At 50.6% G+C, this 23,004-nt stretch overlaps 9 protein-coding genes across 9 annotated transcripts, besides 1 other annotated feature; 5 read left to right on the forward strand and 4 right to left on the reverse strand.

Annotated features, from left to right (window-relative positions):
- Nucleotides 1-23,004: part of a sequence feature (contig 1.42 328..99573(1)) that runs on past both edges of the window.
- Nucleotides 103-3,420, forward strand: ANIA_02491 (MCM DNA helicase complex subunit MCM2). The gene is made up of 5 exons (XM_655003.2): nucleotides 103-170; nucleotides 228-343; nucleotides 403-2,690; nucleotides 2,748-2,917; nucleotides 2,973-3,420. Exons 1-5 carry the CDS (start codon nucleotides 166-168, stop codon nucleotides 3,064-3,066), a joined length of 2,673 nt encoding a protein of 890 aa, XP_660095.2. The 5' UTR covers nucleotides 103-165; the 3' UTR covers nucleotides 3,067-3,420.
- On the reverse strand, nucleotides 3,637-6,327 carry ANIA_02492 (Pal1 family protein). The gene is made up of 4 exons (XM_655004.2): nucleotides 5,912-6,327; nucleotides 5,464-5,693; nucleotides 4,975-5,404; nucleotides 3,637-4,919 (listed from the first exon to the last, which is right to left on the reverse strand). Exons 1-4 carry the CDS (start codon nucleotides 5,973-5,975, stop codon nucleotides 4,150-4,152), a joined length of 1,494 nt encoding a protein of 497 aa, XP_660096.1. The 5' UTR covers nucleotides 5,976-6,327; the 3' UTR covers nucleotides 3,637-4,149.
- ANIA_02493 (alkaline phosphatase) lies at nucleotides 7,405-9,508 on the reverse strand (the record flags this gene model as incomplete). The annotated part of the gene is made up of 3 exons (XM_655005.1): nucleotides 7,405-9,080; nucleotides 9,137-9,339; nucleotides 9,396-9,508. The coding sequence occupies 3 exons, from the start codon at nucleotides 9,506-9,508 to the stop codon at nucleotides 7,405-7,407; spliced, it is 1,992 nt and encodes a 663-aa protein (XP_660097.1).
- ANIA_02494 (uncharacterized protein) lies at nucleotides 11,875-13,563 on the forward strand (the record flags this gene model as incomplete). The annotated part of the gene is made up of 1 exon (XM_655006.1): nucleotides 11,875-13,563. One exon carries the CDS (start codon nucleotides 11,875-11,877, stop codon nucleotides 13,561-13,563), a length of 1,689 nt encoding a protein of 562 aa, XP_660098.1.
- Nucleotides 13,889-14,365, forward strand: ANIA_02495 (protein soh1; the record flags this gene model as incomplete). The annotated part of the gene is made up of 1 exon (XM_655007.1): nucleotides 13,889-14,365. The coding sequence occupies one exon, from the start codon at nucleotides 13,889-13,891 to the stop codon at nucleotides 14,363-14,365; it is 477 nt and encodes a 158-aa protein (XP_660099.1).
- ANIA_02496 (protein efr3) lies at nucleotides 15,606-19,376 on the forward strand (the record flags this gene model as incomplete). The annotated part of the gene is made up of 2 exons (XM_655008.2): nucleotides 15,606-15,826; nucleotides 15,917-19,376. The coding sequence occupies 2 exons, from the start codon at nucleotides 15,606-15,608 to the stop codon at nucleotides 19,164-19,166; spliced, it is 3,471 nt and encodes a 1,156-aa protein (XP_660100.1). The 3' UTR covers nucleotides 19,167-19,376.
- Nucleotides 19,778-20,749, forward strand: ANIA_02497 (palmitoyl-protein thioesterase family protein; the record flags this gene model as incomplete). Its single annotated transcript, XM_655009.1, has 1 exon — nucleotides 19,778-20,749. One exon carries the CDS (start codon nucleotides 19,778-19,780, stop codon nucleotides 20,747-20,749), a length of 972 nt encoding a protein of 323 aa, XP_660101.1.
- ANIA_11345 (uncharacterized protein) lies at nucleotides 20,997-21,211 on the reverse strand (the record flags this gene model as incomplete). The annotated part of the gene is made up of 2 exons (XM_050613070.1): nucleotides 20,997-21,168; nucleotides 21,201-21,211. 2 exons carry the CDS (start codon nucleotides 21,209-21,211, stop codon nucleotides 20,997-20,999), a joined length of 183 nt encoding a protein of 60 aa, XP_050468912.1.
- Nucleotides 21,829-22,466, reverse strand: ANIA_11346 (uncharacterized protein; the record flags this gene model as incomplete). Its single annotated transcript, XM_050613071.1, has 2 exons — nucleotides 21,829-21,882; nucleotides 22,233-22,466. 2 exons carry the CDS (start codon nucleotides 22,464-22,466, stop codon nucleotides 21,829-21,831), a joined length of 288 nt encoding a protein of 95 aa, XP_050468913.1.

Raw genomic sequence — 23,004 nt, forward strand, 5'->3', positions numbered from 1 at the left:
AAACGCGTGTCTCGCGCTAAAACGCGTCAGGTCGTGTTGCCAAGCAAAACTCGCACCCTCGCTGTTCGTCTCTTGCAAACCCAGAACTCGACAATACGTTTTGTTCCAACTCATAGCATCGAGACCTAGCTCTCATATTCTTTCAAATACCAAAGTACACACACAATGAGGTATGCCCCAGACCTAATTTCCATCTTTATTCTAGTTTCTAAGAAGAAAAAAAAAAGTTCACCGCTCCGTCAGAGCACATCGGCTGCAAACCGCGGTTTGGGAAATCTGAATCGGCGAAAGCGATCCAGAGAGCCTGATGACGATGCTTCGTCCGTGGTTCCCCCTTCAAGCCGTAAGTTCTGGAAGGTCAATTAGAGGGAAATGTCGCAGTTAGGCTAACTGAAACATAAGCGCCCCCTTCTTCCCCTCCTATGTTGCCCTTCGACGAAGACGAGGACGAGCCAGATGAGGAAGCAGAACTTGACATTGATGACATTGAGGAGATGGCAGAGGATGAGGATGGCATTGACCTTTTCGGAGATACATTCGAGCGCGACTATCGGGGCGGAAAAGATGACCGCTACCGCGGACGATACATTGACGACGATGAGCAAGAAGAAATCGACATTGGTGCCCGACGAGAGTTGGAGGCTCGCCTGGATCGAAGAGATCGAGAACTTGCTCGGCGCCGCCGAATGCCCGCAGCCTTCTTGCAAGATGACGAGGACGGTGATATCGATTTGACTGCACAGCCACGCCGTCGCAGGCACGCCTACGACGAGGACCGCGATGACATCGAAATGGCTGACGACGGCCTCGAAGAGCTTTCCCTGGAGGAGCTAGTCGATATCAAATCATCTAATATCACGGACTGGGTGACACAGCCTCAAGTGCTGCGCTCTATTTACCGAGAGTTCAAGGCCTTTTTGACGGAGTTCACTGACCCCACTGGTAGCTCTGTCTACGGAAACAAGATCAAGACTCTTGGTGAGGTTAACTCTGCCTCGCTCGAGGTTTCATATACACACTTGAGCAGCACCAAGGCTGTTCTTGGGTACTTCCTTGCCAACGAGCCCACAGAAGTTCTCAAGGTTTTTGACCAGGTTGCTCTGGACGTTACCTTGTTCCACTACCCTCAATACCATGATATCCACAATGAAATTCACGTCCGGATCACTGATCTTCCCATTGTTTACACCCTCCGCCAATTGCGCCAGTCCCACCTGAACTGTCTTGTTCGTGTCAGTGGAGTCGTCACCCGCCGGACGGGTGTCTTCCCACAGCTTAAATATGTGATGTTCATCTGCCAAAAGTGTAACATGACGTTGGGCCCTTACCAGCAGGAGAGCAGCTCTGAAGTGAAGGTCACAATGTGTCAGAACTGTCAATCTAGAGGCCCATTCACTGTCAGCTCAGAGAAGACAGTGTACCGCAATTACCAGAAATTAACTCTGCAAGAGTCCCCCGGTTCGGTCCCCGCCGGTCGACTTCCCAGACAGCGAGAAGTGATCCTCCTTGCAGACCTCATCGACTCAGCCAAGCCTGGAGACGAGATCGAGATCACCGGTATTTACCGCAACAGCTACGACGCGCAGCTTAATAACAAGAACGGGTTCCCAGTCTTCGCAACGATCATCGAGGCCAACCACGTTATCAAGTCCCACGACCAGCAGGCTGGTTTCCAACTAACAGAAGAAGATGAGCGTGAAATCCGCGCCTTGTCTCGGGACCCGGACATTGTTGAGAAGATCATCCGTTCAATCGCCCCTAGTATCTACGGCCACCAAGACGTCAAGACAGCCGTTGCTCTCTCTCTCTTCGGTGGCGTCCGCAAAGAAACACAAGGAAAAATGTCAATCCGTGGAGACATCAACGTCCTCCTCCTCGGTGACCCAGGTACCGCCAAATCCCAGATCCTTAAGTATGTCGAAAAGACTGCCCATCGTGCTGTCTTCGCAACAGGTCAAGGAGCCAGTGCGGTAGGTTTGACAGCTAGTGTCCGTCGCGATCCCTTGACCAGTGAATGGACACTTGAAGGAGGCGCCCTCGTCCTTGCTGACCGCGGCACTTGCCTAATCGACGAATTCGACAAGATGAACGATCAAGACCGCACATCGATTCACGAAGCCATGGAACAGCAAACCATCTCCATTTCCAAGGCCGGTATTGTTACAACACTCCAAGCCCGCTGCGCCGTCGTCGCTGCCGCAAACCCCATCGGCGGCCGCTACAACAGCAGCGCCCCATTCTCTGAGAACGTTCAACTCACAGAACCCATCCTTTCGCGTTTCGACATCCTCTGCGTCGTGCGCGACCTTGTCGACCCCTCTGAAGACGAGCGCCTTGCCAGCTTCGTCATCGAGTCTCACCACCGCGCGAACCCCTCCAAGCCGCTGCGTGATGAACATGGGAACCTCATTAACGCCGACGGAGAGCGGATAGACGAGGAAGGATACCGCATTGATGACGACGGAATTCGTCTCCCGCTCCGCCCAGACGAGATAGAAGCCCGTAACGCGGCTAGGGACAACGACGACGAGAAGGAAGGCGAGATTCCCCAGGAACTTCTCCGGAAGTACATCCTCTACGCGAGGGAACACTGCCGCCCTAAGCTCTACCAGATCGATCAGGACAAGGTCGCGCGTCTCTTCGCGGACATGCGTCGCGAGTCTCTTGCTACCGGCGCCTACCCGATAACAGTACGTCCTGTGTTTCGTTTAACCACATTCTACATGACAAAATACTAACCCATTCAGGTCCGCCACCTCGAAGCCATAATGCGTATCGCAGAAGCATTCTGCAAGATGCGTCTCTCGGAGTACTGTTCCGCTCAGGACATCGACCGCGCGATCGCTGTGACCGTGGACTCCTTCATCGGCAGCCAGAAGGTCAGCGCGAAGCGCGCTCTTTCAAGAGCTTTCGCCAAGTACGTCATCGCACCTCGTCACGATAATTGAAGAAAGCTAACGGTCAAAATTTAGATACACCCTTTCCCGCCCAAAACCACAGTCAAAGCGACGAGCTGGCATCCCGGCGCCTGTTTCCTTCGAGAGGAGACCTCAGGCAGCCAGGTAAATTTTAATTCCGTGTGATGCCATGCTATGCCAAACCAGTTGTTGAAGCCTGGCGCCTTTGACCCGACCTCGTAATTTTTGGCGTTCTGAATTGCAATTCTTTTATACATCCATGCATACATATGATACTCATTGAAAGGTCGATACACTATTTGCGTGTTTGCGCTTGCGCCTCTTCTGTTTGATGATGTTGGGGTGCTGGGTTGGATGTTGATGCTGACGTTGATGTTGATGATCTTTGCTCTCCATTAATATTCCGAATTGGTTTATGGAGTTAAAGTTAGGGTTATGGGTCGGTTACTAGGTTAGAGTTTAGGGATATTTATCAAACCAACCAAAACAAGGTATATTGTTTATTTTCGGGCATTTAACAAAAAGGCATTTCTGCTATTACTCGGAGTCTGTTTGAAGGCCACGGCTTTATAACTAGTATTATCATTGTAGGCTGGTTGAAAATAGAGCTGCACAGGCTGTCGTGGGCATGCTACTAGGAACGATGACAGCATCAGGCAGATGGTCGACAATCTAAGTACGCCAAAGCGAACTGACGGCGAAACAAGGACATAAAGTACTATGAACGCAGTGCAATCATTTCGAGGTAGCTAGCTAGCTGGAATGCACAAAAAAGATGGAGTGAAGAGAGGTGAGAAACACATAAGGCCAGCCTCATACCAATTTCCAACCACGAGCTGTCGAACCGAATCAGATATCATCAAACGCCCAACCATCCCTTGATTCAATGCGCTCTTGAAAGCCTGCAAAGAACAGAAGTAAAAGACAAAATGTCATTGCACCGTGTCCACCAGTTTTCCGCCATGCTAGGTATTTGTGATAACAGATTGCGTCGAGATGATAAGTCGCATGTAAGGTACATTCAATGCATTGCTCCAAGGCGAATGGTAGTTCTGTAGAACTGGATACGTAGCGTTCGTACAGTAGCACACCTTAGAAATATCTCGACCGGCATCAACGACGGGATTGATGTCATGAGTGCCGACTGGACGCACTCAACCCGTTTGGTTTTTTCTGTCAACGACAGGTACAAACACGTTATCTGGCAGCGTAGGAAATATAATTTAACGGTTCAGTCATCGGTGACACGTCTCTTTGGTTGAGGCGGTTTGCGCAAGCTCTTCATGCGACTGATGAAACCACCTCCACCTGCGTTCTTGTTTTCATCAACCCCATTAGATCGATCATCAGTATGCCGTCGTTCTAATGAAGAAACCGTTTGCTTAGGACTGCTGGATGAGCGGACCCGGCCAGTTTCCGGAACAGCACGTGGTTCTTCCGAGTTAATGCGAGCACCTTTCTTATCCCAAGCATCATCATAATCCTGAAAGAATGGGTTCTTCTCATTGCGTGGGGAGGTGGAAGCGTGAGGTGACCCGTATGCAGCCTGCGGAGATGTGACCCGAGGGTTGGGGCGGTTGATACCACCACGGATTCTCTGTGCAAGACTCTTTTTCCGCTGCAAGCCGCCCGAGCCATTAAGAGCGTTCTGTTCATTCTGATTCTCACGGATTGCCGCACGACTGGCAGGAGCTCCGTCTAAGAAGGTACTGGTGCCTAAGCCCATCGTCACTGCGCCGTGAATTGGTTCGATGCGCGACGTGGGATCAAATGACCCGCCTTCCGTTTTGCTTCGATCTATGCCAGTAGAAGCAAAGTCATTGTATCCTTCCTCCATTCTGCCATGGAAACGATCAAGATCTATTTTGTCGTTATTCGGACCGGCACCACCGAGAGCCATGTTTGTCGAGTTTTCTGGGAATGCCTGCATAGGGGCAGCGCGCTGGCCTTTGCGGTTGCGGTTGGGGTTACACGCATCGAATGGTCCATCATGATGGAACACTAGAGTCCCTGTCAGTGCCTAAGTTCCAAAAGGAGATAAGTGTTGCGTTCTTACTCCCAGTCCCGTAGATACTAGTGACATCCAGTTTATCAATGATATCGAGCTGGTAGTTGCCCCTTCGCGAACTAGACTTGCCATCCTTATGGCGACCCTCGCGTTCTCGCTCCCGTCGGCGCCTTTCGCGTCGTCGTCGCTCATCATCGTCATCGATTAGCTTTGGCCTCCGTTCCATGATGGATGATTCAGAGTTTCGACGAGGTCGTCTCTCTCTATCTCGAGATCGAGATCCGGATCCACTAGGCTTAGGTCTGGACGGGGGATCTGCGAAGATGTTAAAGGGGTCATCCGATGCGCCTTCAGAGCGTTCCCTCGTGGGGCGGGGTGGCCGACTTTTCAACGGCCCATTTTGCGACGGTTTCTCAGGCCGCGGGGGTGCTGGTCGCATTCCATTGGTTTTCGGAGCCGGGTTCAGCGAAAGGTTCTCCTATTATCCGAGGACAATCGGTCAGGTCTGCTTTGGTTCGGACACCGCGGGGAACTTACGAAAAGGTCGCGCGTATTCTGCGTCATGTCTTGTTGGTCAATCAGGGAATTGCTTGGAGCTGATTGAGGGGAAATAGGTTCTGTATCATCAAGGAAAGGATTTGTCGACTTCGGTCGTTCAGGTCGGCCTCCTGAGGTGATAGAGCTAGAGGGAGACAGAGTACGGGTGCGAAAGGGGTTGTTGGAGCCTAGATTGACAGGAAACTGCTGGCGAGAAGGAGAGGGAGAGGCTAGACAGACGATTAAAGTCAGTATGCCAGAACAAACCCCGACAGACGTGGCGATGGATCCAGCCTAATACACCACAGATGAAAGGGATCAAAGCCGTCGCAACGGCGTGTCAGGACAACACCGCCCCCCGACATGAAACAGATCGCTGGTGGCGATAATGGATAACACTGGATGGTGCAAGATGACAAGAACAAGAAAAAGTAAGTAGATGACGCACCTTGCGGGCCCAGCGAGACGCCCGGTGGATAGTACGAAAGAGTCGTTTGTTGAGGTGCGCTCATTTTGCCAGCAATGCGCAAGGCAGCGACGATTCACAACCGGACTGGGCGGGTTGATTGGAGATGGAGAAGATCTTATCAAGGAAAAAAAACGATAGAAACAAAGGAGGTCGAGAAAGGGCCACCGAATAATAGGAGGTCAACGGGCGATGACAAGAGAGAGCGCAAGACGTCCCGCCTGAAACAGCGATGCCGCGGGAGTCGGTCAGGGGTGATTCGTTTATTGGAGGGGTGCGATTTAAGCACGAATGGCCAGAGTGGGGTTTTAGCTTCGAAGAGTCGAGACCAAGGGAAATTTGCTGCCTTTCTCTTAGAATATCTTCGATGAAGAAAAGAAAGAGAGTGTAGTACGTAGTAAGGAGAGACAGGAGAGACAGGAGTACGGAAGAGAAGAGAAGGAGGGAAAGAGGCGAAGGCGAGAAGAACCGAGAGAGTTCGGAAGATGGATGGAGCAGCCCCTTGAAGATTGACAGAAGAAGCAGTGGCCAGGACGGAGTCCTCTGAGTAGTGATCGTCGGGGATGCGGATTGCCTCGTGATTATTAATTTCAGTGGCAGTTTTAACTTGGGTTAACTTGAGTTAACTTGAGTTAGTTACTAGTAAACTACATATTTCTGAAGACGGTTTTTAGACTCTGTCCTTGAACGTTCCCTGCAGCTTACCTTACTCTTGCAGAATACTAGGCACACCCAGAGTCCCATACCCCTGGGACTCCCGGTGCTGGCCTGGCTATGTGACTACGTCAGCTCTGCCCAGGTACATTCCTCTCACGATGATATCACCCCCCATCAATTCAGGTACGTTTGTATATAGATAAGCAGGCAGGAATGCGAGCACCCATTGACGCAAACATGGCATCCTGAGATATCAGCGACAGTTACGTATCCTGATTCTTGTGCCACCCTCTGCCATCGCCTGTGCTGCCAGGCTCCCGTCATTTGGCCCAGCCCAGTCCAGCCCAGCCATCGATCGGCATCGCCCAAGCCCAATCCAGGGGATTGTCGCTACATTTTTCCACCTTGAAAGATTGTGCTCATCCCCGTACCGCCTTGCGTGGAAGTCCCTCGACAGCTTGATGCTGGCCCAAGGTTTCGTCCGCTCTGGAATGCTGGGCTTCTTGGCGGGTTGCGGCCGGGTTGCGGCGGGTTGTGGGCGACGGTTGTGTTATGATCGAGTATCTCTTTTGACAAGCTATGAAGGTGCAACAAGGTGCTTACGTTACGTCCTTTATTGATAGTGTAGGATGTTACTTCGCTATCTGAGCATGCAGTTGTCCGAAACATTTGTTATCCGATGGCTGTTCGAAAAGGAGAACGAGGTGAGACAATATGAACGTTTGATTGTTACCAATATGTATATTGAAGATAATGTACAGTCCCGACAGTCTGCCAGAAGTAATGCGGTGAATGAAGCATAGTCATGAAACCAGTCGCTATTGCTTGGAATTGCGGTGACCCCCGCCGCCGTTGCTCTTTCCACGCTTGGTCTCAGCCAGGCCCAGGCATTCGGCGATGTTGAAGAAGATGTCGATAGAGTTGATGGTACCGCCGAAGAGCTCCTGGCAAGGGCCACGAGCATAAACGGGGACGTCGGTCAAGGAGTGAACGCCCTGGTCGGCATCGAGAGCAAGCGTTCCGTTAATCAGGAAGCCGCTGACGGCGTCCTTGTAGCTGGCGTAAACAGTGCCGTCACCGCCCTCCTCCGCGGGAGTGCGAGGGCCGTCCTTGTGCACCTTGTAGTTCTCGCGGTGGTCGGGGAAAGCGACGGTGCCTGCGTGGATAGCGTAGCGGGGATCCCAGCGGGCGGGGAAGTGAACGCCTTCTGAGTATCGAAGAGCATTAGAACCACCAATAGTGTACTGCGAAAGGCCGGAATTCTGGTAGACACCGACGGCCCGGCGCTTATCACGGTCATCCTCCTGTTGCTCAAGGTAGACGGTGTCGACGGAGCCAGTGACATCAAATCCATGGCCGTGGTCAGCAGTGACAAGGACGAGGGTGTCTTCAAGAATACCGAGCTTGTCCAGCCTTTCGATGGTAGCGCGGACTGTGTCGTCAAGCTCAAGGAGCTCACCAAGTGAGCGGTCGTAATCGAGACTGTGCATCTGCTTGTCAATGCTGGCGGCTTCAGCCATCAAGAACCAGCCCTCTTTGCTGTGACGGGTGTCCAGAATGTCGATGGCCTTGACGGTCATATCCTTGAGTCCAGGAAGATCCTCGGCATCACGTCCCGAGCCATCGGGATGATTGGCCAGCTCCTTGAGATTGTCCTGGTACACATTGCGGTCAAGCCAAGTGGGCAAGTTAGAGAGAGAGAAAACTCCAAGGGCCCTGTCCTCGTTGGACACAGATTCGAGCGAAGTCTTGTTCAGGCTCAGGCTGTAACCCTTTTCGGTGAATAACTTGTAGTAGTCACGAGGGGCATCCTCACTTGTGAGGAAGTTCTCAGCACCAGCACCGAAGAGAACGTCGGGGCCATCGAACTCAGTCCAAGTGTGGTTGGTAATACCCTCGAGGAAGGTGCTGATAACGTGGTCGTATTCACTACGGAGACGGGTGTGGGACGTCATAGCACCAGGGGTGGCATCAGCAAGGAAAGCAGTAGAGACAATGCCAATACCACCGTTATGCTGGCGACGGAAGATCTCAGGAAGAAGCTCGAACTTGGGATCATCGAAGGGGTCCTCGGACGAGTCCGCATAGACGCCGAGACAATTGACGGTGGTCTTGTGGCCGCCGTACAAAGCAGCGGCGGAGTTTGCAGAGTCGGTGATGAAGGAGTCCATGGAATGGGTCATCTGGTGACCGAGGACAGGGAACTTGTCTAATTGCAGCTTGGTCTGGTATTTGCCGTTAATGCTCTTGTGTGCAATCAGGCGAGCAGCAGTAATCATGTTGGTGGTCATCCCATCGCCAACAAAGAGGACAACGTTCTTAGCGCGGCGCTTCTTCGGGATATCACGAACGAGCCAATTCGCAACGGTCTGTTCCTTGCCATAGTAAGTCAGGATAGCCTCATACTCGCCCGGTTCGTATAAGGCGAGGTTTCTGTAGGCCTTCGAGGTGACGTTGACAACAGAGGGTGTCTCAGCATCCTGAGCAAACAGATCTGCAGTCAATTAGTGCCTGGAACAGCAACAGGCCGTGCGGGAAGCGTGTCCGTACCTTCGTACCAGCTGAACTGCCAGTTCTCAAGCTCAGCATCCTCGATGTCAAAGAACTCGGTTACCGGGACACCTTCTTGACCCTTCTTCCCAACGGTGAACTTGAAGTTGGTGTCGGGAACACCATCGCGTGCCTCAGATCCGTTGACAGGAGAGTGAACCTCCAAACGAATATCGAAGTGTTGCCCCGGGAGGAAATCGGCCCTAAAAGCTCAATTGTCAATGTTGTCGCAATTGCGAAACATGCAGGAGGAGCTCACTGGTCAGGAGGGAAGACACAACCCAGGGAAGGGCAGCCTCCGAGACGCTGGAAGTACTGGCCGAAAGCGCCAGAAGCAAATAAAGCCACACCGGCAAAAGAAGTAGGCTTCATTCTGATCGTGAAGCACTGTCAACAGATTCAGACCGGCAGTGGTGGTACAGATCTCAATCAGGGGGACGGTCTCCTCTATTTATTATGACCGAGCGAACCAAGAGGCGGGCGAGTCCGACAGATTGTGCTCGCATGGCAGCTGCGGGCTGTCTCCTGGAGAGGAAATTTCCATAATTCACCTGCAGGCGCAAGCACTGACAGTGATGACAAACACATCTCCGGACCCTGTCTAGCAGGACTTGGCATTGCGACGCATTGTGAGGTCTGGTCAGGCAACACGAATGAAAAGGGAAGACGACATCCACGTGCGGTAGCTAAAGGTTGCCATGAAGCTTGGGTTGGGGTCACGGTCCGGCGGGCTGCTTGGCGCCAAGTATCCCTGCGCAGGTATACCCCTACACGTGCTTCCATTCCCTGCCTTTGTTCCTCGTACGTCTCTCCAACGCATTTGGAGAATGACTCGGGGCAATCTGCCACGAGTGGAGTCGATACATGGAAGGTTGGATCAGGAATCCTTTGGCACAATACTCGACCTCCAACATCTGATGGAATCTCACATCAGGCGATGCAGCTCATGGTACTCCACCAATCTGGATGGCTTGATTCAGCATGCTCTGTCCAGTCCAGGAGTAACGGGATTTTGGAAATGAAGTCGGTCCTTTGGTAGGATTTATATCCGCTTTGGGCTCACCTTATGGATGCATCATCCTTTACTGGCCATGATTTGGCCGTCTGAAGTCGGTGGCAGTGCGTTGGATATGAGGGATATTCATTGACGGTTATCGCATTTGCTTAGCACACTACTTTGCGCTTTTGATTTAGCTGATGCCAAGCGTCGTAGTAATGCATGCCCTAATTTAATTGTGACTTGCAGAGGTACAGTTGCAGTCGGCATGCTCTCCTGTCTTGACATAGTATCCAGGTGAACGGGCACCCTCCTCACTGGCAACTACTAAAGCTAACGCGAACGCTAGTCTACATTCATATCTCTGAGCTCTGTTCAACTTACCCGAAGTGCAGCAGATATCCCAATTCACCCGCCGAGCAAACATGATTCGGGGATTGGCAGGCTCACTCGGATACTAAGGCATGCGTTCCTGTTCCTTGTCTTCTGCAGTATTTTTCTAGAAGGCTTCTGCATGAACAGCTGCAGAGTCCCCACTCACCCCTGCTGATCCTCCGTATGTTGCTGTGGTGTTCACTTTGGCCTGCCCTCATACTTGAGGAAGAGCTAATGCCATATACTCGGCTCGATTATTTCTATCCCTGGCCCTAAGACAAAACTACAACGTCTGCATTGGAGTACTTGTTCGCCGGATCGAAAGCTTGTTGAACAAGCTTATCTAGCCCCTGTCGATCTCCACAAGGTCCTCGACAGTGTTGTATCCCCAAATTGTTCTGCAGCGCGTACCTTGGGGACAAGGAATTGTTGCAAATATGGCAAGGACAGAACTCGCCATTATGGGCCTGTCTTTGATGACATAATCGCTTTGAGCCCAGGATACCTCTAGATAGGGCCGAGTCAATGCGTACCAATTCCGACAGTGATGTGTGCTATTACAACTACTCCGTCAGAATCATAGTTTGCTGTCTGCAGTGCCTACTGAATTAGCCTGCTTGAGCCTCTGTAGTGCCTTTGGTTTGCGATAAGCCATTCGGGTATTCAATTAGAATAGTCGGCCTTCCATCGCCATACCTCTAGTAAAGTAACAAACTCGAGCGAAGAAAGATAGCTGAACCTTGGGAGAATTCTCGGTTCTAGAGGAACGTTGATTTTCTTAAAATACTGTCTGTAGCAATATATGTCCGGGTGAATAGATTGCTTGACCCAATATCAATTGTGTAGGTGGATAGCTATCGCGGTCCAATATATAACAGAAGTATATCAGTTTTCGGTAACCCTACTACGTAACAGTCACAAACCCGTTTATGCAATATCGAACCTAGACTGACCAATGAACCATAATACTAGTCTTAAACCAGAGGTCGCTTTTAATCTCTTTGCCTTTTGCCCCATAGTCTCAATCCCAAGTTAATCTCCGAGTCAGATCTGGCCCCGGCAAGCTCCGAACTCCAGAAAAAGCAGTTTGGGGCCAAACTCGCAAGGCCGGGTGACTCCTTGGATTCTGGCGGGGTTGATTGATAAGCGATTATCCCCCCAATTCCTATATATATAGCTCCATTGCTTATCGCTAAGGAAGTCTAGAGCTGGGTGAACCTTTCCGACGTTGCAATCCGTTTCTATGCTATCGGCTTGGCAGAAAATTCAGTTTTCGTTGTAGTTAGGTACGATATTGCGCGGGGTCTCTTAACTACGGCTTTTTGAAGCAACACGGCATCATCAATATATTAGCGGCGATTTCAGCATGGCACAAGGTATTATTGAAAACCACCTCTCCAAGAGGAGTGCATTACTCGAGCAGGAAAAGACGAGCAGACATGATTACGCCTTCAAGCAGAGCATGTCGCCGGTCGCGAAAACAGCCGCGAAAGTACTTGCAGACATTCGCAAGAAGGAACTGAAGTCGATCTGGAGTCCTACAACTACGAGCAATGAGAAGCGCGATCTTAAGGATGTCACATTCCCGGGAATGTCCTTTACGCTCTCCAGGGACCGGATGCAGAAGACTGCGCTGTGGAAGATTGTTAGTGCCATGCCGAAGGGTTGCCTGCTGCATGCTCACATGGAAGCTATGATTGATATCGACTGGATGATTGAGCAGGCGATTGAACTGCCTGGGTATTATATCTCGAGTCCAGTGCCGCTGTGTCCGAGAACGGGGTCTGCAGGGAAGTGGTCGGAGCCATTTCAGTTTTCGTACCGGCCCAGACTTGGATCTGGTGCAAATGCGCGGAATGGGAGTGAGCCTGAGATCAGTATCTGGCAGGCGGGATATACTCCGGGTCGACTGGTACCGGTTGCTGCCGCTGCTAAGATGTATCCTGGGGGAGTGGAAGCCTTTAAAGCGTGGGCTGTCTCGAGGATGACTATCAATGAAGAAGAGGCTTTGGAGCATCATCATGGCATTGATGATGTGTGGGATAAATTTCGCTCATGCTTTCTTGCCATCGGTGGGTTGTTCTTTACGGAGCCGATTTTTCGACGGTGTATACCGAGGCTCTTACAGCAGCTTCACGACGACGGCATCAAATATGTTGAGTTGCGTCTAGCTCCCAACCCTTTTTACCGAGAAGGTTCGAACGAGGCCGAGCCCGATTTCTTGTACTTCTTGCAATGCTTCCAGGAAGAAGTGGATGCCTATATGTCTTCTCCGACAGGGAGGGGTTTCTGGGGCGCAAAGATTATCTGGACGGCCATACGAAGTTTCCCTGATGATTTAATCAAAGAGTCCATGATTCATTGCTTGAATTCAAAAAAAGCATACCCCTCTGTCATCACGGGCTTTGACTTTGTCGGACAGGAAGATGCAGGCCGTCCACTGGTTGATCTTCTCCCGCTCTGCAAATGGTTTCAACAACAATGCGCCGATGAACAGCTCCAAATACCCTTCTTCCTCCACGCCGGTGAGTGCCTAGGCGATGGCAATGATACCGACAGCAATCTGGTGGACGCCATATTGCTGAACTCCCGGAGAATTGGGCACGCCTTTTCGCTATACAAACACCCCCTCCTGATCGACCTCGTCAAGGACAAGAACATCCTTATTGAGATGTGCCCCATATCTCATGAAGTACTCCGCCTAACTTCGAATATACTGATGCACCCGATGCCTGCATTACAGGCGCGCGGTGTGGCTGTTTCGCTGAACAACGACGACCCCGCCGTCCTTGGGCACGGGAAGAATGGGCTGAGTCATGACTTCTACCAGGTTACAGCTGCCTTCGAGAACACAGGGCTTGCAGGGCTTGCAACGATGGCAGAGGATAGCATTCGATGGGCAGCCTTTGAGGACGAGACGGATTCTGAGTGGCTCCAGGGAATCGATGGTAAAGGAAATGGTCTGAAGGCTTCTCGGTTAGCTGAATGGAGGACTGCATTTGACGAATGGTGTGCGTGGGTAGTCCAAGAGTTCGGGGCGGAATCCCAAATTTGATATGAGATGCTTAAGAGTATAAAATTATGTCATTCCAGGAATAAAAAACGAATGAACAATATACATCGGCTCCACCTGGGAGGTTCCATAAAATGCATATACTGTATGTAATATGTGGTTGCGGAGCAAAATGCCGAGTTAAGGGAACCTTCGGCCAATTTGGCCATATTCGGTCTTGGCGAGCTAGTGTAGCTCTTCACTGCAGCTTCACATTTCCCCCGCGACAATACCCTATGCTCAGCAACTTGAAGAAGTTCAAAGACCTCCGCTAGCTCACGCCAATCCTTCTCGCTTTTGATAAAGAATAACTCTCCCCAACTTCCTCATGGCTCAACCACAAAACGACCAAGCGCAGCCACCACCGGCGACTCTCACCAATCCTCGATTCACGCTCGAACTTGAATTCGTATCCTCTCTCGCAAACCCGTACTACCTGTCTCATCTTGCAGTGAATTATCCAAGCCTGCTAGGAATTTCCAAATCTGGTAACGAGAACGAAGTCAATGACGACAACTCAGACCCGGACGCCGAGGCGTTTGCAGCGTACCTCGCCTATCTCTACTCTTACTGGAAGACGCCCGAATACTCGCAATTTTTGACACATCCCGGAGCGACCCTCCGCGCGCTACGGCTTCTACAAGAGGAAAAATTTCGTCGTGATATCATCCGTCCGCAGGTGATTGAAAGGTTGGCGGGCGTGGACCTCAACGGCGAGCAGAGCGCTGCGGAAGCAGGAGAACAGAATACGGAGCAAAACAAAGGGGACAGAGGAAATGTTGAGAATCAACATGGAAAGACCTGATTACTTGATTGCACTCGCCATGGCAAGGGCTTGACGGATTCCGCGCTCTCGCTCTATGGCCATTCGGGGCTGCTGGCTGGACTGTGTGGCCGGAGATCGGATGGACTCCCCGCAAGTGGGAGAGATCTATAGGTCCCAGAAAGTGTCGGCCGAGCATGATCTTCTTAGGCTTGAACCATGTACTCCGCATGTTGTGGATATGTGGTGCTTGTCGCAAAGACGATTTTGTGCACTGACACTCCGCTCGGGCTTTTGGTGCATCATGTGTGACCGAGGTATCTCTCCTGTGATCGTCGACGGCGCCGGTAATCTTTGAGGACGTCGAACGCCCAGTCGTCCGCGTACGAGCATGCCCATCAAGCTCCCAGCAATCGCCAAAGTATCAGAGCTCCGAGTCTCCGAGGTGCGCATCTGTGCTTGTTTCCCAATCAAGAAGTGAATAGTGCGGGGGAGCATGGGACGCGGAGGCATATGGCCGTACGCTCCATCCTTGCCCTTGAAAACATATTGACAAACGCACTAGTTGACGGCTAAACATGAGAGTTAGGCAAACGAAAGAAGTGCGAATTGGGAAAATTGCTGTGGGTTTCCATCAGAAATATGTGATTTGTACGCTCTCTGGTAACACCGACCAAACAGAGAAGGAACCAGGGCAGGCGGGGCGGTACATCAATCCACAATGCTTAATAGCATAAATAAGAGTATGCATAGAACCCGAAAGTATTAGCATATATCCTTCCAGGAAGACTGCTTGACAGTCCTTAGATTAAACGGCCTTTTAAGAGACTTGATCGTCACGTTGGTCCGCGGACAAGGTGAAACTGCCGACTCCCCGACCCAACCACGTTAATTTTGGCTGTCCCCCATCGGGCCTCCCTCATCTCCCAAACGACAGGTTGTCGTCTTTCAATAGCGTCGCCCTACGTGCAGATTGACCGCACTTGGGTTTTCGCTGCAGATGGACCTTCTCTCTCTTCTTAAAGATCCCGCAGTATCCGCCTCGACTGCGAACTCCTCTCGCCAAGCAATCTCACCAATCTCCGCTCATCACAGCTGCGAAGTGACATCAAGCTCTCCTGAAGCCCCGATGGTTTAACGACGACCTTATCGAAATCGCCCTCTCGATCTCATTCGTTACGCCTGGATATCTTTGGACTTCAATATTTGATCCATTTGAAATCAGTTATCGTGGAACCGGCACCGTTATCGCTGGAGAAATCGCTACGGACGCCCTCTCAACATGCCGATGGAAACTGTACGCCAGACATGCCGGCCAAAGCACCAGATACTGGTACTCAAGTGTTACCCTCAATATCAAAAAGGAGTTCAAGAGGTCAAGCCGAATTCCAGCGAACTCTCATACCTTCTTTACTACGTGAGCACGCGCCGCAGCAAGCTCCCCAAGGTCAGCGCTTTCCTAGAGAAAAGAGCCGCCCGAGATGTCTGGCGCCGTAAAATCGGGTGAGTTATGGGAGGCCATGATTCAGGAGATGACTACTTGTTGCTATTCTTTGACTGCTGAATTTCGCTGACTCTGACTTTCTTCGTTAGAAATGTCCAAGTCACACTTCAAATACTGAGCGCGCTCATTGAAAAGGTTCCCCGTGATCTACCAATATTCGCGCGGTCTGTCTTGACCATCATCGAAACCGTACTTCGGTCTCGCGATATCTCTATGGTAGAGGATTCGATTGCGACGTTTGAGACCTTCTGCCGACACCAAGACATGGCTGCGCTATCCGCTGAGCAGGATTTTGCGAATCAATACCGGGATGTTATACAGATATACGCTGGCTTTGCTCATGAAGAACAGCAACATCCGTCGAAGATCTCTAGCCTTCCGCAGACGATACGGTGGAAGAATGCAGGACTGCGAGCTATCAAGGGAGCAGTCAGCTCTGAAGCTGGCTTGGCAGCAGATGGCGGTGATTTGCTGCGAATAATACTCCCCGTCATTATGGAAAATCTGTACAATGGGGAAGATTCGTTTATTGAGTCTCTTGAACACAAACTCCATGAAGCGGAGCGGAATGTGCCGGACCCTGCGTCTCGACGGAGGTATAGCGCTGTTACCGTCCAAACCGTTGACACTGCGGAAGGGGATCCGGCATTGGCTGCCCAGAACATTGCGGATGTTGACAGGAAAGCTGAGTTAGACATGAGGCTGCTTGCTCTTCGCTGTCTAGATCAGGTCATTGTCAACGGTAGCAGCCGTGGTCAGATTCGCCTCACTACTAGACTCGTGCTCGATTTCATTTTGCGAAAAGGACAATCGAATAACACATACTTGTCGCTGGATACTGATGAAAACAATTGGGCTACGTCATTGATTGAAGTCGTAGCCAAATGGTGTCCAGTTCAGGCTCGTTTCATTATCTCAAGTGCTGCTATGGAAGTTCTGTTCGAGATCCCACCGAAGGAAGACACACTTGACGAAGCATTCACAGTCATATATATCATTGACTACCTTTTGAAATCCTCAGTGAATATGATCGGACTTAGCGTGATCGATGTTCTGCTGGGATTGATGCGCTATATGGCAATGTTAGTATCACCAGCATCGGCTAAAGGGACTGATGAACAGCCTGACTCCAGCGAGAAGCCAGGCTACGACGACGGCACGAACCTATCTCAGAAGAAGAAGGACCTGCTTGTACTCCTCCAAAAGTGCATCGGTGATCTTACTACGCATATCTACTACGGGGATCAAGTTGTTGATATGCTCAGGGCAATCTTAACTCGAATCAAACCGCCGCATGGTCAAGATCAAGTTTCAGCAGTAATACCTGAACAGCTAGACGGGCATTTATCGGAAGCAAACCCAACATCTTTTTTCTCAACCAGTGCGAAAGTCTGTGCTCTCAGGGCTATCAAAAACATCCTACTAGTGGCTAATTCTCAACGGCCTATGACATCAGCTGGTGTCGAATCGCGAAACCCTGTTGGAATCCACGTCTGGGAAGGAACCCACTGGCTCCTTCAAGATCCGCAGAAGGAGGTCCGATATGCGTACGTTGATGCACTCCTATACTGGCTGAAATTGGAGACGAATAAAAACGACCTAAAGTTGAAGGATCGATCTACCACGACTGCTTTAATATCAGCGAGGCGTGATTTCTCCAATACTTCTGAGAGGGCTGCTAAACGTGCAACGGGAACTCATCATAGAGAGAAGGCCCTGGTCGTGGCTCAGTCTAACTTCCTCCGTCTACTGCATTTGACAATCTATGACGTTGCTCTGCAGAGTTCAACACAAGAGAAGGAGATCAGGATACTCCATTTACTTTTAGCCAGCCTCGTTGAGAACCTCGGCATAAATGCGGCTAGGTTTGGACTGCCAATGATCCTGAAGCTACAAGATGACATGACCACTTTAGAAAATTCAAATACACAAGCAGCTAAAGTTAATATTGGCAGCCTGGTGCATGGATACCTCTGGGTATTGTCCGAGACTTTCGGCCTGGACACCCATAGGGCCGGACAGGAGATCTACACCGAAATTGAGAAGCGCAAATCCCGCAGCATTTGGCTGGATAGCATTGGATTCTCTTTGGAAAGCTTCGAAAGTATCATCAAGGATGATCGACATGCTCTCAGCCATAATACTAGAGAGACGGATAAAATGACTCTTTTCAAAGATGGCGTCGAGGAGTTTGTCCGTCGGATCGAGGAGTCCTACAACCGGACCGTGCCTGCTCATGATCCGCCAACCTCCCCGGGGCGCAATCTGGGGAAGCCGGTAATAGGAGGATATCTACCACCCGCAAACCAACAACTAAGCGACCTTCTTCCACCAGTAGTTAGGGAACAAATGTTGTCCCCCTGGTCCAAACAGAGCGCCTTGGAAGCTGCTGAGCGAGAGAAAGCTGAAGCTCTCTCTCTCAACGGTTCGAGGACAGGGACCTTACCTGTGCGTGGCCATGCGCACGCCAATGGTACCGGCAGTTCCATCTCTACAAACTCACCTTCTACAGCCCATGTTGCCACAGCGGGTCTTCAGACTTCTCGTCGCATGAGTATGCCGGACAAAACGGTGACACCAAACCATAACTCGAGCAGAGACTCTCCTGTTCGCGTGAACGAGCTGAGGCGTGTTCTCTCTGTCCAGGCTCCCGATAGGGACCGCCGACTAAGCCCATTGCGGGGCCGGCTGGATGCCTCTAATGGCAGCATCATCTCTTCTAGTAGTGAGAGTATGGTTAGCGGGTTCTCCAATTCTGAGTTCGAAGGGGATGGTGGGTCAATCCTACTGCCCACGAGGGATGGACAAGAGCCGCTTGATGGCGATGGTATGGAAACACCGAGACCTCTGAGCAATGGGAATAACTACGGGTACCTACAAACCGCGTTTCGGGCTTCGTCCTCCTCCATACCCCCAGTCCCACCAATTCCGCATGGCATATCTATCCCGGGCGGGTTTCCCAACGACTCTCAGCGTTCGCTGCCTACACCTGACCGCCCTTCAACTGCTTCATCACGCAAACAGAGCTTGATCAACGGAAAGTTCGGCATCGCAGCCCCTGCGGATGACAAGACTCTGCATAGGCAGAAATCTCGGACTGGTGTCGGGTTAGTGAACGGCGCCGAAGTTCCTGAGGTAGCGATCAACGGTAAATCCACAGGAACTCACTCGTACGGCTTGCAGGAAGTAGAAGAGACTTCCCAGCGACGCGACGTACAGAAACTCTTAGAAGGAGTTTTATCATCATCAGAACCAGCTTCTACTCTTCAACCGAGAGTTGCTTCCAACTACAGTGGCCGACGTAGTGTGACTGGTGGCATTGGCCGCCCACCTTACTAGTCGACTTGTCTTTACCTTCTCTTTTACATTTCATTCCTTCCAACTGCAGCCTTTAATGGCTCCTGACTACTTCAACCACATCATGTTCTTTTGTTTGGGACGCTTGCACATATTCTACCTGTTTCTCCGTCCTTGCCTATTGGAAGGCTCGGTATCCATTCCTTCTGCACATTGCACCCCTCTAGATTTCCTTTTATACTATATCCCTGTTATATGAGTTCTTTGTCATGGTACATTGTACGGAAATTTATAGTTTGTACGTATATATATATATTTAGCTTGATTCTAATTTTCATGGTCAGTGATGTTAAGGATATGTTCCAGTCTGGTCTGCGTACATGGATTTATTAAACAAGATTGTGCTGTTGAGCTTCGTCCGATTAGAACCCGAAGCTCCCATGTAGCAGTATCGATGCTCTCGGAGTAATGATTCTGGACCTTCAAAATCTGGTTAATGTATACTTCCGTGATTCACTGCTGTGTCAGATCACATGTGGGGACTCGGAAGCTTCTCCGCACTTGTGTCTCCATATCTAACCCAACATTCTTAGGCTCTCTCATTTCCTCACATCTTTTGCTACGTTTTACGCTTTGCTTCACCAACTTCCAATATGAGACCCCTAGCATATACCTCTCTCGTCGCCTTACCTTTACTCACTGCCGCCTTTCCTGCATCCCCGGCCTCCTCCGAATTCACTCCTCTCCCGCTTGTGATCTGGCACGGGCTTGGCGACGACTACACCCGCTCAGGCCTTAGACAAGTTGCATCGCTCGCAGAATCAACCAACCCAGGAACATATGTACATATAATCCATATTGGGGACTCCGCATCTAGTGATCGTCAAGCCACATTTTTAGGGAACGTCACAGAGCAACTATCCACCGTCTGTGCCCAGCTTGCCGCCGAACCAATTCTCTCCACTGCGCCCGCAATCAATGCTTTAGGCTTCTCACAGGGCGGACAGTTTCTACGCGCATACGTCGAGCGATGCAATAACCCTCCAGTCCGCAACCTCGTCACCTTTGGCAGCCAGCATAACGGGATTTTTGAGTTCCAGGCGTGCAGCTGGGGCGACTTTGTCTGCCGGGGAGCCGAGGCCCTTCTGCGTGTCGGACGGTGGTCGAATCTTGTGCAATCGCGCTTCGTCCCGGCGCAGTACTTCCGAGATCCCGCGGAGCTAGGCGAGTACTTGGAGAATAGCAACTTCCTGGCGGATGTGAATAACGAGCGGGTGCTGAAGAATGCGACTTACAAGAAGAACTTGAGCACCTTGAATCGCTTTGCCATGTTCATGTTTGAGGATGATACTATTGTGCATCCAAAGGAGAGCTCCTGGTTTGCCGAGGTGAACACGACTACCGGGGAAGTGACGCCCTTGCGGGAGAGGGACATCTACAAGGAGGATTGGCTGGGGCTGAGAGTGTTGGACGAGAAGGGAGCATTGGATTTCAAGACGCTGTCGGGGGAACATATGCAGTTGGCTGAGGAGGACTTGGTTGAGGTGTTTGAGAAGTATTTTGGGCCCGTGGAGGTCGATCTTCCGCCTGCGCAGTTTCACCTAGTGAACCAGGAGGGGTACTAGATACAGAGATATAGTGCTTCGGTTGGTCTTGATGAGAGCCCATTTCTACATACTTGAACAGATGAGGACTTTCTGTATACTATCAGCGATAGAACGATGAAGTTTACTATAATTTAGCAACTCAGTATAGAACAAAGGCATTTTTTCACTGTTGATCTTAATGATATGGCAAGTCGATAAGACGTTGTGATATACTAAACAGTAATCCCAGCGCCAATTCCTCGCAGTTGATGCTGCTGGGTGGGAATCATTTGGCTCGAACATCAGGATCAATAGTGAGAACACGCCCACTAGGTACGGAGAGTGTCTTGAAGCCTGGGAGATCATCCCTTTGATCGTCGTTGAAGACAGGCTCTGGCGTCAGTGACCGCAGCCAGCGGTTCAAGGATGTTCGGTCTGTTTTTCCAGCACCACGAACACTTTATTTCGCAGTTCGGCTAGTTGCACCAACCGATTTGACATTTTAGAGACATCCAGACAGCTGTTTCTCGATGCTGCAAACCCAGGACGGCACAAACGCAGCTTGAATAGTACAGAAAGAATCGACCGTCTCCAGTGACGGTATTGGGCAACTTCTCCTATTGTGATGCATATCCTATGTGTTTAGTTTCTCATCAGGCTGTTCAATTCATCTACCGGCTCTTTTTTTTTTTTTATACCGGAAATGATGATTTGACTCCCAAGATACCAGCTGCTGGCTGAACTGAACGTCCTGCCTAATAACTTCCAAAGACACAGAGAACTTAGCCACATTTGAGGCTGCATCGGGTGCTATTCTGTGACTAAGCTTATTCACGTGACTCGCTTCCACATTTTCGTCCACAAAATCCACTTTTTGACGCCAAACAACCTTCTTCTCTGTCAATTCTGGTGAGATGTCGACTCAAACGCCAGCTGAAGGTTGAAGCCATCTCATGAGGACAATCCTCGAGGCTGAAGCGTTCCGATCAGCAATTGGCCCTGTCTTAGGCGCCCCGGTTGCATGATTTGCCCAGGGAAGCTGATGGATAAAAGATGAAAGCCAGCTAGCCAACACTGGTCAGCCTTTTGGTTTTCCTCAAATACTGACCTTTTTTCACTCAAGGTAAGCAAACTTTGATTCTCCTTTTTAGCAACGCTTCTTGGATCCATTCCTATTATGATGAGCACCATACCAAAAAGCATAGTTCACCTGAAAAATCATGAACGACAACAGTACCATCACCGTATATATCTGATACTGCTCTTTCGTCTTTATTTTGACCCTGCTTGATGCTTGTCCTATGAGCTGACGAATGAATGCAAGTCTAGGTCTCTCAGATAGTTGTCACTGGTAGAAAATGAAGAATATCATCTTGGTTCCTGAGTCGAAATCTCCGAAATTTTTCAAATTAGTGGTGCTAAGGATGCATTGCTGCCCAACATGTCCGTGCTTCTCTCTTCAGCACTCTCGTAAGTTAATCAGAACGATTAAGTCGATGCATCATCACCTTCAACAACGTACTTTTTGCTCGACTTTGGAACCCCCGGTTTGATGCGTGATGGGCTTGCAGCGCGGGGTCTGCTCTGACACGGTGACATCTTGACCGTGAGATTTCAGCCTGCGCTCCTGCAGTTCCGCGCGTTGACGTGGATGGCCTTTCAACCAGAGGATGAAGGGTATCACAGGGCAGGCGGGGCCGGGGGGACTGCTAGTTGTGCTGCTGACTGGCTCAGGGTTGACCCGGCCGCTTCCCATAGTTTCAAGCTAGCCTCATTTCGCCGTGAGACTGCATCATCCGGTCGGGACTACTCGCCAATGATAGTTAATAGGGGCAAGACTGCTTCACCGCTCCCTCGACCAAGGAAACCGAATCGGGACGTGCCGTTCCCTCTGAACCAGTCATTCTCACTCTCAGGGCCACGTCAAGCCCGCTGGAGAGTCCTGATTGGGGTGAAAAAGGACTGAGAGTGAGGCTGCCTCCACTTCCCTGGTTGCTAATGCTCGCTCTGCCGCTGTGCGTGCCCTCTGTCATCTCATGTGCTCGTCGCTACTATAAGGCTGCCCAACCCCCCCTCACTCTCGACTTTTCCTTTTTACCTCAACTCCCTTTTTAACCAGAACCTGATCGACCATTGTCACCTTACCTTGCCTTCTACTTCCAAGGACTCGATACATTGATACCACTTGATACCTTCCTCTTTCTCGCACCTTTATATATACTCTTCTCTACACAGATTTGTCACAGTCAAATCTTCCACTTGCTCTGCTCTGAAGGACCGTCTTGTTTTCTCGG

Source organism: Aspergillus nidulans, chromosome VII (assembly GCF_000011425.1).
Source record: "Aspergillus nidulans FGSC A4 chromosome VII".
NCBI classification, from domain to species: Eukaryota; Fungi; Ascomycota; class Eurotiomycetes; order Eurotiales; family Aspergillaceae; genus Aspergillus; species Aspergillus nidulans.